General features: G+C 44.4%; 1 protein-coding gene across 1 annotated transcript in view; it reads left to right on the forward strand.

Annotated features, from left to right (window-relative positions):
• The window catches only part of LOC133003401 (neurobeachin-like), a 187641-nt gene that overhangs the window by 73283 nt on the left and 101152 nt on the right, over positions 1-13206 (forward strand). The window contains exons 29-33 of the mRNA XM_061073124.1: positions 78-246; positions 1901-2327; positions 7730-7890; positions 9157-9289; positions 11185-11312. Of these exons, the coding sequence (XP_060929107.1) occupies positions 78-246; positions 1901-2327; positions 7730-7890; positions 9157-9289; positions 11185-11312 (1018 nt within the window). The remainder of the gene's footprint in view (positions 1-77; positions 247-1900; positions 2328-7729; positions 7891-9156; positions 9290-11184; positions 11313-13206) is intronic.

Raw genomic sequence — 13206 nt, forward strand, 5'->3', positions numbered from 1 at the left:
GTTGGATTATGTGAGAAAAAAAAACTATCTTCTGCATATGGAGAGTGACGTGAGCATTCTGTGATTCTTCTCCACAGGATGACAGTAAGCAAGCCCAGTTCCTGGCTCTGGCTGTGGTGTACTTCATCTCTGTCCTCATGGTCTCCAAGTACCGCGACATCCTGGAGCCCCAGCGTGAGACGGCCCGGATGAGCAGCCATTCAGGCCCCAGCATGCGTCAGGAGATCAACTCACCCACCAGCACAGGTGTGGACAGCTGAGCCCTGCCTTTCTCACACCCGTCCCTCCCGCTCGCTAATCTGAGCTACAGCTGATATGAAAGACTGTAAAGTGTCCTTGGTCCTTTTGGTTCTCTGCTGACAGCCGGAGCCGAGAGCTCATTCAGTAAAATAGCAAGGATACCCTGTCTGCACTCACCTATGATTTATTCATGAGCTCCGCTAATTGCACCGCGTGGAATTAAACGTGGAATCAAACCGGGGCTGGAGATGGTTCTTTACCAACTTGCACGGGCATCATCAGTCCCTCTGAAATAAAAGGTAGGATACGCCTGGAGTCATAAATCATACATTAAGTCACATGAAAGGAAATCAGCGGCTGCTTACAAAGGTTTAACACAACGTCTGCTGCTTTTAGGGAGACGCTCGGGCGAATATACTTCATCGTCTTCCATTCAGATGAAATGTGAAGTGAATAAAGGAAACAAGAGAAAGAGAAAGAGAGGCCAGAGGAAATATGAGTGTAATTTAAAAATGTAGGAACACGGCAAATGAAGAAAGAGGAGATAAGATGGGAAAGCAGCATGCTAGCTAGCTGCTGTGGGTTTTTTGGGGCAGAGGAGCCAGGCTTGCTATTTTCAGCCGCATCTGTCAGTGCCCATTAGGCAAGCAATCCACCAGAGGAGAATGGGATCATAGAGGTTGCTGGGAGGAGAGAGGCACACTGCCGCCTTCATAAATTTCACCAGAAAATGGGGGAATTTTCCAGACGGCATGTGGCAGACGATTGTCTGATGGACCAGGAAGCCAGAGGACTCGCTGGCGGAATCAGGCGCCGCTGACCTCGTTAGGCGGCACGTGATGAATATGAATTTGTCTCCGGCCTCGCGTCAAGGTAACCGCTGGATCCGGACGAACCAACAATCAAACCTGAGGGTCACCTGCTCTGACTGATGACAGGATCCGCAAATGTTCCATCGGGTCAAGTTCGTCTCTTTAATGTTTTCAGTGTGGGAAGAAACCAGATGTTGTGTTTTTGAGGAAACTTCACACTCAACATCTTGTTTATGCAGTATATTATGAACCATAATAACAGAACAGCTATCTAACAATACACGTGTCTCCCTGGGCTTTGGGCAGGAGTACACTGAATAAAGAGAATTCATGTTTTATTAGCACAGAAGAAGAAGAATGTAGATGATCTCAGCAGATGATCAGAGCTTCTGGAGAGAGATCCAAGAAAATCTGTGCTGGCACACGACTGTATACACACGCTATATTTACTCTTTGATGAGGAATGTATATCTTACTTTAGAACTCAGTTGTAGTCGCTGTTGTTGCAAGACTACAATAAGTATCTTGAATATATTGACCAAAAAAACATAGTGAGTGACACAAACATTAGTATTGATGGTACTACTTATCCAAGAAAAACATCAAACCACACACCTGACAGATGTGAAGATGTTGTTTCACTTTATATTTTCATTTTATTAGTTTTTTTTACATAATCAAGCACAATTGATGATAACATTGTAAATGCTATGTACAGGTTTAATCAAATTTGACACAATTATTATTTTGTATGAACTATTTTATTATTGTACATAGCTGACGACAGTGTCTGTTTTCTGTGTGTGTGTGTATGTGTGTGTGTGTGTGTGTGTGTGTGTGTCCTACAGAAACACCCCTAGCATTCAGTAGCAGTAAGGATCACCTCGGACCCTCAGAGAACCTCCACTCGGAGAGCTCTCTCCCCCGCACAGACTCTGGGATCGGAGAGGAGCACAGCATCCTGAACGGGTCTGATCCAGATCCCGGCGCCGGAGGGCCGGACGCTGGGGGCGAGCAGATATCCACGTTGTACTCGGAGGTGAAGAAGTCCAGGGAGAGTCTGTCTGAGTCTCCCACCGTGGAGCTGCAGAAACCGCCCTCCTCCATCAGCAGCATTAGCCAGCCCAGCAAGGGCATCAGTGTGAAGGAGATCCTGAAGAGCCTGGTGGCGTCTCCAGTGGAGGGGATGGAGACTGGGCTGGAGCCGGTGTGCTACCCAGACCCGGCTGCCCAGGCCCAGGCCATGCTGCCCATGCAGTTTCACTCCTTTGACAGGTGAAAAGGTTTTGTGTAAAGAACTGTAGCAGAGGTTTTCTACATTTCGGTCCCATTTACTTCAGATCATGAACACAGTATTGCAGTATTTAGGATAATTTACACACTTTTCATCACAGTGAAGATTTAGGCTGCATTATTGCATAAAAAAGCCACTGACACTGACTATGCTGAACTGTAGAGCTCATAAGTTTATCAAATCAATCGTCTACTGTTCTAAAACAACCTTAGGGTCTAGACTTAAGTAACAACAAGAAGAAGAAGAACAAACTTGCACATGGTCGTCCTTCAACTGACCTTGAGTTTTGTATTTTTTTTTTAATATGAAGATTAAACTTTGTAAAAGCTAGAAACAAACCCTGATGATATCAAACAAGATTAACATTAAACAATGTAAGATGTTTGAATGTATCACTGCATTAGATAGATAGCAAACATTTCTGTGTGTGTGTGTTTGTGTGCAAGTCTATCTATAGTTATGGGGCCCAATGTTGGTTCATTACCATTATTGTGAGGACATTTCGTCTCGTCCTCACAAATTCAATGGGCTGTTTTTAGGGTTAAGACTTGGTTTTAGGGTCAGGGTTAGACATGGGTTTAAGTTGGGGTTAGAGTACGGGTTAAGGTCAGGGTAAGGGGCTAGGGAATGCATTATGTCCTCACAACTATTAACAGACATGCGTGTGTGTGTCTCATGGGGTGGGAATAGCACAGAAAACTAATGTTAATCCTATGGGTTTATGTTAGATATCTAGTACACCACTAATGGTTTTTCTAAGGTGCATGTAACTCATTATTCATCTCAGACCACTTGTATTGGACTCATCCCTCATGGCCAAGAATTCCTGTGTTTGAAAAAAGCCTCTGAAGCACCGTGGCCCTGCTGCGGTTTATTTACATTCCTGGATTAGATAAAACCACACAGTAATCTGTCTGGATTTAAGAGTTTACAAACCTGTAACCTCCCGATCCCCGTCTCCTATGGTTGATAAGTTGTTAAAAATCATCGTTTATTCAAGAGTTGAGAGTAATTTGAGTTGCAAAGAAGAAAAACTCCTTCTGGCCTCTGGACGCCGCTGATGTGCTGGAGTTTTTGTGTGTGTGTGTGTGTGTGTGTGTGTGTGTCTGTGTGTGTGTGTAGTCGCAGCCGGGCTGCAGAGAGAAGCCAGGGGACACAGTGAGTCAGGAGGAACAATGGGGCTTCCTTTCCCTTTTTAATGCATGCACGCTGCCGAGCTGGGCTGAGCCGAGCCTGATGAATAGGGTCGAAGATGGAGGAGTTTGTGGAGAGAGGACAGCTGAGAGGGTGGGGGGGGGGACGGGGGGTCTCCAGGGTGTTGATGACAGATTAAACAGAAGCGGCCTCACGCCACACCACGGCCCGGCCCTGTCACCCTCACCGCTCACACCCGTAATGGGACCTGGCATCCTGAAATGAGTCGGCCACGGCCAAGTGTATTATTTTTTGAAATGCTTTCACACAAACCCTCCTGACCACATATACAACTTTGTCTCGTGCTTTTCATGTCCCCTCCACCCCCACCACCCCACCACCCCAACCCCAGCCTCTATTTGCTGTGTCTAATTGTTTGCCACCTGCCAGTGAAATGAGCTGCCAGCCACGGACGGGCCTTTCATTTGTCTGACAGGACGGCAATAGATTGGGAGTGACAACATCAAAAAAGAAAAAAAGGGGGTGAAAAATGGCTTAAAGTGGAGTGCGGGGGGGGGGGGGGGAAGACCCCTCCACCAGGGGGCTTCAGACAGGAGGGAGTTTCAAATGCTCAACATCCAGATTTCAGTTCAGCCAGATGGGAATAAAGTAAGGAAATACTTCAGTAATCCATAACTTCCTCCCTTTCCCCATCTCCTTCCCATAAAGTATCACAATCAACTGAAATATAATATATTAGATTTTTCCTTGTGATGAAGAACAACAATAATTGGTTTTAATTGAATTTGCAAGCGGAATGTAAACACATTTCCTCCGAGTCTATCCTCAGATTCCTGAATTAAAACCCTATTAGATCAGATTCCTTCTCTTGGATTCATAAAGGAAACATTTCTTTGGTTATTCTTTTCGGCGCAGTCATCTCCCCCATTAATATTCACCCCTAAGATTAATCCTCTGCTTTATTCTCTGCAACTCAATTAAGACAATCCTATTAATAAAATATGCGCTAGATAATCTATACATGATTCATGAGGACTCGGCTGATGAATAATTCACGCGGAGACATTCGTGTTTTATCAACATCCTGTAGATCCGGTGTAACGTCGAGGAACGGCCCGGCTTCCACTGGGGGGGGGGGGTTGGGATTTGGAAAGCAAAGATTAGATCCACGCCCAGTTCCCTGAAATCACCAAAAAACCCGAGTGATGTCCCGATATCTGTGGGAGAGATCTCACAAGAGGAGGGAGCGGAGCACAGATCCGCTAAATAAATGATACTTGTCATCAGTGTTCTTCAGAGCACAGCTGTGTCTCGGGAGAGATTAATATTTCAGCGAGTTTTCAAGTTTTCCCTCCGACTCGTGCTCATGCTCCCTGGTGTTATCGAGTGGATTTTGTTACGCTAAATCCCAGATATTTTATTTGACTGCTTTGTTTTGCATGGTGTGCGTGTGCAGCGGTTGTTAACTAAGCAGCAGCGTGTGTCTCTTAATGTGTGTTATCATCTACATTTTTGTGTGTTTTATCCATAGAGAGAAACAAGAGCCGTTTCATCTTTTAAAATGCTGAAGCGTTGATAATTCCTTTCATGGGAAACGAGTTGTACAGTAAAACAAGGATGTGAGATGAATCCCCCTGAAGCCTGAGATAAATCCAGTCCAAGTGAGGGGTTGTTTCCCATGGTGTGCAGAGTCTTTGACATTGTGTATGTGGATATATAAGAGCAACATAAAACAGTATGAGTCTGTGTTTTGTTGAGGAAGGATTTCTGGGGGATTTGCTTCAGACGACAGCGGGCTTAGCTCGTGACAGAGCCGAGGCCTGGCCCGTGTCACCCGGAGTAACTGCAGGGGATTGGAGGAGACATTATCTGGCACCCTCGCAAACCCAAAGGCCAACTGCAGACCTGATAAGGACAAGCTCCCCTTCTCTCTGCTGTCAGGCAGCTCTCGCAGGGTCAAGTTCACTGCATCATCTTTAACCCTCGGTCACTCAGATCGCATGTGAACGGAGCTCTGGCGTGTTTGTGCTTTCCTGTGCCGCTACCCGAGGTCACAAGTGTTACTTTCATCTTAAGCCTGCTCAAGCTTTTTTTTCCTTTTACATGTTTCTTTCATGAGCTTTCTCCTATCGCCTCATGTGATGCTTGTACAGTGGCTTCTACAAATAAAAGGGGAGCCAGAGGTGTCAAGTAACGAAGTACAAATACTTCAAACAGACTTGTCACCAGTGAGTGTGCAAAATTACTCAAGGTAGAAAAATAAATCCCAATGCATTTTAGATTAACTATGTACAATATGGCATTAAACCTCATTTTAAAGCTTTTAATATCATAGAAGAACTTCATTCTATCACTCCATCATCAGATGGGTCTAACATGGTTCAGATGCAGAGTCCCCGGCCTCTGTACAAAGTACAAATACTTCGTTACCTTACTTAAGTCGAAATTTTGGGTATCTATACTTTACTGGAATATTTATTTTTCAGACGACTTTTTACTTCTACTCCTTACATTTTCACGCAAATATCTGTACTTTCTACTCCTTACATTTTTTAAAAATAGCCTCGTTACTCCTTTTTTCATTTTGGCTTGTTTTCATTCCGGTTTGTCATCTTTCAAAAACACACACAATGTGGCGCACTCAGCGGATGAGGCGTGCGCCACCGTCCTCGCAGCATCCCACATTTTTCAACATAACATTTTAATATAAAAATTATAGTCATAATGGCTTTTAGAAAAATGTTTTTTTTGGAGGAGGTGGTGTAGTGCACTATAGGCCCCTGAGACGCGGCTTAAGAGTTTGTCCTTAATGGAAAAAAAATTCCCCTTACATTACTTTTACTTTTATACTTTAGGCAGTTTTGAAACCTGTACTTTTACACTTTTACTTAAGTAAAAAGCTTGAGTTGATACTTCAACTTCTACAGAAGTCCTTTTAAGCCCTAGTATCTATACTTCTACTTGAGTAATGGATGTGAATACTTTTGACACCTCTGAGGGGAGCCACTGTGATGTTCTATGTTCTTTCTTGACTTCTTGATGTGTAAGTATTCATGCAAGATTCTGACCTTTCAGCTGTTTGGTGCCAGATCTTGTATATCCACGACAGAAAGTCTCTCGGGGGTGAGAAAAAAAGGAGGTTTATCTAAGAACCCGATACAAAAACATTGCACAGTGCCGGGGCCAAATATACCTGCACTCTCCGTGTACTTCCTTTCACACAAACACCGCTCTGTGTGTCTGTGCCGTGCAGATGCCAGAGAGAAAGGTCTTGAATCTCAAAGGCAGCGAGGTGTAGTTCTGTCAGTTTGAACACAGCTGGTAGCGATGCAAATGTGCGTCGGTAACAACTGCCAACTTCCTCTGGGAGAACCTGGCGTTAGCTTTGAGGATGTTTCCAGCTTCTCGGTGTACAGAGCAGAGGGCAGCACGGTGGGGGGCCTCTGGTGACAGGAGCAGATTTCAGGGAAAGTGCAGTAGCTGCCTGCTCGACCTCTTGCCCTCAGGTTTATTTATCTCAGCCTCTCACATGTGTTTGCATTGCAAGTGCTACACGCTGAATGATGGAGTAGCAGGTCAGGATGTTTATCTTTCCCAAATGTCCTGGGCATTCTCATCAAGATCATTGCTATTCTTCTTTTACTTCTAAAATGTGCACAAATTGTGTTTTATCCGCTGTGGTCTGGGGGTGTTTCAAATAAGAGGATTAGAAAGTTACTGTTTGAATCTAAAGTCAAGGAAATGCCTGAAAGTCTGGTTTTATTCATCTTCTATAAGGAGAATTTAATCCTAACCCCTGGTCTCGGTCTGGTTTGACTCCCCAGTGGCCTGAACTATAACCTCCCTACAAAACTGGAAATGTGCCTTTCACCCACAAGCCCGGGAGTCCTTGTAATACTGTTAGATCAAAGCCACGGGTTTATGAATAATGCTATGACAATATCACAGTTTCAGCCTTCAGTTGCCATCTGCAGCTCAGTCACCTCCTGGAGCTGTTGTGGATTTAGGTTGTGTAGTATATTGCATTTGTTAAACAGATGTCATAAACACACAATCTCCCCTCTAATTGTTTAGATTTATATGGAATTAATCCACTCTAAAACTGTATAATTTATGTTTTTAATACTCTTACTGTTCCTTTTTATTGTGTGTTCATACTGTATGTCCGTGTGTGTGTGTGTGTGCGTGTGTGTGTGTGTGTGTGTGTGTGTGTGTGTGTGTCCTGCAGGAGTGTGATGGTGCCAGTGAAGAAGACGTGCCCTGGCAGCCTGGCAGTGAACACAGTGGGGGGGAGCAGCAGCAGCACCTCTGCCGGCCTGACAGCTGGCAGCACCCCCAACATCTTTGCCTCTGCCACCGCGACCCCAAAAAGCATGATCAACACCACGGGTGGGTCAGGCACAAGTTCACTTAGAATAAACTTTATTTATTCATACGGGCAAACACAACACACCAGGGTCAGCCAGGTAACGTGGTTAAATTAAAAAAAGAATAGATTTCAGAGAGCTTGATTTGTTTTGCCTTTATTACAAGATGCTGTTACAGGACTAGAAATTAATTTCTGTCTGAATCATGTGAGTCGGTATGCTTGTGCAGGAGCTTATTATTACCACTAGATGGCGGTCTCTATCTTCCTTTCAGTATCTGCATCAGCTCACGACTCAAAACCACTAGGTTCCTCCTCCAGCAACCAGATAATAAGCTCAATTTGAATCTCTCTGATTTATACAATTAAAGTATTTTCAGGAGTTAAAAATAATTCATACACATGGCTCTTCCTGTGTGTTCCTCTCTCGATCCCCCCCCTCTCCTTCCCCTGTGGTCACTCTCCTTCTCCTGGGGCTCGGCTGCTCATGGTTCCGCCTCAGCTCTCCTGTCCAGGGTTTCTGAAGGGGACCCACTTAGCACCAAAAACCATCAGGAGCTCCAACACATTTCAAATGTGCTCTGTCGCCTTTTCAAACCTCCTCTTAGCAGCGTGAGAAAAGTATCCAAGTTAAAAGTGTGCGTTCAGCTAAAGCCACAGGCCCTCCCCCAGATCCCACTCTCTCACAAGACTCTGATAATGATTTTATTCTGGGACATTAACCAAATGTTTGCTTTGATTCCAAAACAAATTTAACTGTAACTTGTACAAATTCAAATACTGAAGTTGTTTTCAAATCTCACTCTTTGGAAAGCAGAATAGCTTTTTTCTTCTTCTGGTTTCAACACCCAGCTCGGTGCACTTGGATCTAGTTAAAGATTTGGTGCAGGATTTGACACCGTTGCCACGTTTTCCATTTGTTTGACTTGGTTGAATTTTGCGCTGACTGCTGAAGAATGTCGGGAGCCAGATTGTTTTGGGTTTTTATAAATGTCCCATTCTGTTTCTTTTATTTTAGTCTGTGTGCTACAAAGAATCTCTGCCTGAAATCACATTGAAACCTGAAACCCATGTCAATGATTTTTTCTCAAGCTTCATCATTAAACTCTGACAATTCAACTGTCCTAATATCAAAACATTTGAACTATAAATTACTTTAATTTGGCTTTTGTTACCTTAAAGTAAATCCTCACCGTTACTGTAAAATGGTTAAAGATTCATAAAAACATACGTTATACATTTTTGTGTGCTGCACTAATGTTGCGTGTCTCTGCTGGTCTTCTCTGCAGGAGCAACTGAGGCTGCCCCCCCCACCTCCTCCGCCTCATCCTCCTCCAGTTTTGTAAATGGAGCCACCAGCAAAAACCTTCCTGCCGTGCAGCCGGTGGCCCCCATGCCCGAAGACACAGTAGAGAACATGAGGTAGATCAGCGTCTTCTCTATTTACTTATACTACTTTATTTTCTCTGCAAAAATCAAAACATAAATCCACAAATTACATGTTCTTTGTTTGCGTTTTGTCAAAGTTTGGACAAATGTTGCCTGTGCAGTTGTGTATTTGTATAAATCTTCTTGTGACCTTGACTCGTCTCTCTCTCTCGCTCGCCCTAACAGTTTGTGACAGATGTCCTTAGTCGTGCTCGTCCACTGACTGCTGAACGCCCAGGTCCTTCTCCAGACTCTCTCTCTCTCTCTCTCTCTCCCTCTCTCTCCCTCTTCTTTCTCTCCTTCTCTCTCTGCCTCAGCATGTTCTGCTGGAAGAACAGAGATTCAGTTGCCATGGCAGCAGTAACTGACATCACTTAGCGTGGCGGTGAAGTCGATGATAGTTCTCTCTCGCTGCAGAACCCGGCTCACGGCAAACTTACATTTTAGATGAGGAAAAAAAAAACAATATCTGAGCCAGAGAGTCGGGTGAACAAATAAATTATGTTATAATGAGTTCATTAGCCCGACGCGTAGCTCACAAAACAACATGAAGCAAGTGCTGCCTGTGGTTTTTATCTCTATTTCAGTGTCTTATTTAAAGTGGACTACAGAGTGTCCACTACTCCAGGGACTTGCACCCCCCCGAGCTCCGGCCCCTTTAGCTCCCTGACAGGATTGCATGCAGCCTCCAGAGGTGCAGACCACTGTCTGAGGCAGGGACATTCCTGTCAGCCACATGGACCACCTGCACCCTGTGCTTTATACGACTCTGTCATCTCTCTGCTGTGTTTTTTCCCCCGGTGCTGGAAGGCAAATTACACCGCACACTAATACAAATCCATCCCTCGCTCTGTTTTCCTCCGTCCTGCTGCTTTTCTGTCCATCTTTGCTGGGAATTCACCCTTCAGCTCCCCTCATGTTGTCTTATATCTGTGGGCGTACACGCCGGAGCACAGCGGAGATACTGTGTGTTGCAGCTTTGACTCGTATCTCTGCCTGAACACACTCTGAGCTGCATGACTCCGGTTCACTGTTCCTCTGAGGTGCTTAGATAGTGTCAGACAACAGCGTGTACCGAGGGCGGAGATAAGGAACTTCCCCTCCGCAGAGCTGAACAACCGTGAACCCCTATCTGGTTACATGTCTCCAGAAAGAATGCAAACAACTGCTCAGAAATCCTCTTTGAAATAAAACAAACAAAAAATAATGTTACAACGTGAAATCTTGTCCAGCGATAACAATCGTATCTGACTCGGTTTGCATCCACTCGAATGTGTTGGTTCCTCTCCGACAGCGTGGAACACACACTAACTAACACTAACTGCTGGTTTAAAATGACACTTTATACATTTCTTTTGTTCTGACGGGTAAAAAGAAAACATTTTTCTTATTCAGCAACGAGTACATTGATTTATCATTGCAGCTGCCTAATTTGCTAAAACCTCTCCGTGTCTGTGTGTATGTTTCAGAAAAATAAAATAACAGTTTGACTGATCAGTGCAATTATATTGAAAAAAGGAAGTGATGCAAAGACATGTGACCCTGTAGTACCAGTAGGCGATGCATGAAAATCGTCTTGTAGTGACTCAATGTTGCGTTTCATCTCCAGAAAGAATGCAAACAACTGCTCAGAAATCCTCTTTTGAAATAAAACAAACAAAAAATTGTTACAACGTGAAATCTTGTCCAGCGATAACAACTGTATCTGACTCCGTTTGCATCCACTCAAATGTGTTGGTTCCTCTCCGACACCCTGGAACACACACTAACTCACACTAACTGCTGTGTGCACTGGGTGAACTTTGTGTGTCTCACTGGTTATTTCCTGCCTCACCCTTCATGGAAGAGCCACCTCACCCACCTTCTGTCTCGATGTGTTCTCTTGACAGCATCACTACCAAGCTGGAGCGGGCCCTGGAGAAGGTGGCGCCCCTGCTGAGGGAGATCTTTGTCGACTTTGCACCTTTCCTCTCACGCACCCTGCTGGGCAGCCATGGTCAAGAGCTGCTGATAGAAGGTAAAGATGTTGTTTAGGGTTTGTGTGGCGTCCTGTCCCATCACCCTATTGTTGTCTGTACGCTCCTGGCAGCCTTGTTGATGGATGCATCCACAGCAGTGGCCGGAGTCACAACTTTGCACTCAAGCTGGTGGTCTTTCCCCCCGTCATCCCTCCATATTTTGCCATCTGCATGAATCATTTAAAATACATATTTTTTAAATTTCGGGCCGTAGAATTTTAAACGTTAGTGCTCCCCCAATTTGAGGTTTCAGCTGCGGGTGATATTTTCAGTGTTCATATTTCTCCAAACTGAGATCACATTTCCAACATGACTGCGTGCCATTGTAGGAAAATCTGAAAACTTAAGCTGTATTTATACTGGAAGAACAATGAACCTTTTTCCTTTTTTTCTGCCATAAAGAATTTGACTTTTCCTGCAGAGTTCGATCCAAAACCGCTCACATGGAAAGTAAAGTGAATTACAGATGCTTATAGAAACTCTGTGAATAAAAATCTGGAATCATGAACATTGCAGCAGCGACTTGATACTTTCTCTCACAATCTCACAGCTTTCAGGATTAATGTCTTCACCATAATACCCTGATCGTTTTCATTATAAATTGCATTACATCGGCCACTTTGTATATATTTAAGTTCTGGTCTGTCTGGCTCGGCTGAGCTCTGTGTTTGCAGTAGTGTGTGATCCTCTGCACCGCTCTGGGCTCTGGTTCTATTCCCTAGCGGCCGTGTGGAGACTCTCGGTGCCGTCCTCAGTCCTCAGGCCTCAGGTCCCGGCTGGCAGCCACTCACAGGTCTACTTGTTCCCAACCTCAGGGACTCGGCCTGCATGTGTGGGCACTGCCACTCTCTTACTCAGGCTTGTGTTGGCTCATGTTCACAAGGACAAAGTGCCACCGCAACCTGTGTGTGTGCGTATGTATGTGTGTGTGTGTGCGTTTGTGTGTGCAGAATATATGTGGCCTTACAGTCTCACTACTTGCAGTTTGCACAAAGTTAAAATCTAAATATCTCCTTTTAACTTTAAACTCGACTGATATGAGTTGCAGATGTTCACAGACTGAGAGAATAACTGTTTGGACTTTATTAAAGTCCCCTGACACAACATGCGCGTTTTGCTGAACATAATTAATTTCTTGTATTTTATTATCATATCAAATTTTAGTTTTAGTTTTGCAAAGCTTGCTTATATTATTAATGAATCCCAAACTTGAGGAACATTTGATCACTGGTATTTAATTTAAGCTCAACTTGACCAGTCTCATTCATAAGCAGGATCTTTTTTATTTAATATAAACCAACCACGTCAAAAGCAATTGGTCAAATTGTGAAATAAATTCCCTAGAGCCATTACAGGCCATTTGAGGAATATTTCCATCCCAGCGAAAATTACACAAACAGTTTATTTCTCCTCCTCACATCATGCGTACACCCTGCGTGTACGTATGTAAATAGACGTGCTGTGCACATGTGGCTGATGCTACTTGCACAAGCTCAGAAAAATCAGGTAGCATAGCCTTGACAAGTGCGAATATGTCTGTTACCCTTTCACTCAAAGTCTGTCAGCGGACTGACTGAGCTGACAAACCCGAGCCGAGCGGAGAGTGTAACCCCACAAACAGGCGGCAGACAGACAGCTCGGGCCTCGGCACTCCTCACCAGTTTAACCCTGTCTGGTTCTGTGAGAAGTGACACGGATCAAACAGAAACCAGTGCACAGATTCACCCAATGCACGTTAAATCTCTATCTCTGTTGATCCACTTCAGTCCATCCCAGATGTAGCGTGTTTGTCCCAAAGCTTGAACTACTTTGGCCGTTTCTCCCTCTCTTTCTCCTCTTTTTTTCCCCGGCCCTCCCAGGCTCACAGTTGAAATAGTGTGCTGTAGTGCAAAG

Source organism: Limanda limanda, chromosome 6, assembly GCF_963576545.1.
Source record: "Limanda limanda chromosome 6, fLimLim1.1, whole genome shotgun sequence".
Lineage (NCBI taxonomy): Eukaryota > Metazoa > Chordata > Actinopteri > Pleuronectiformes > Pleuronectidae > Limanda > Limanda limanda.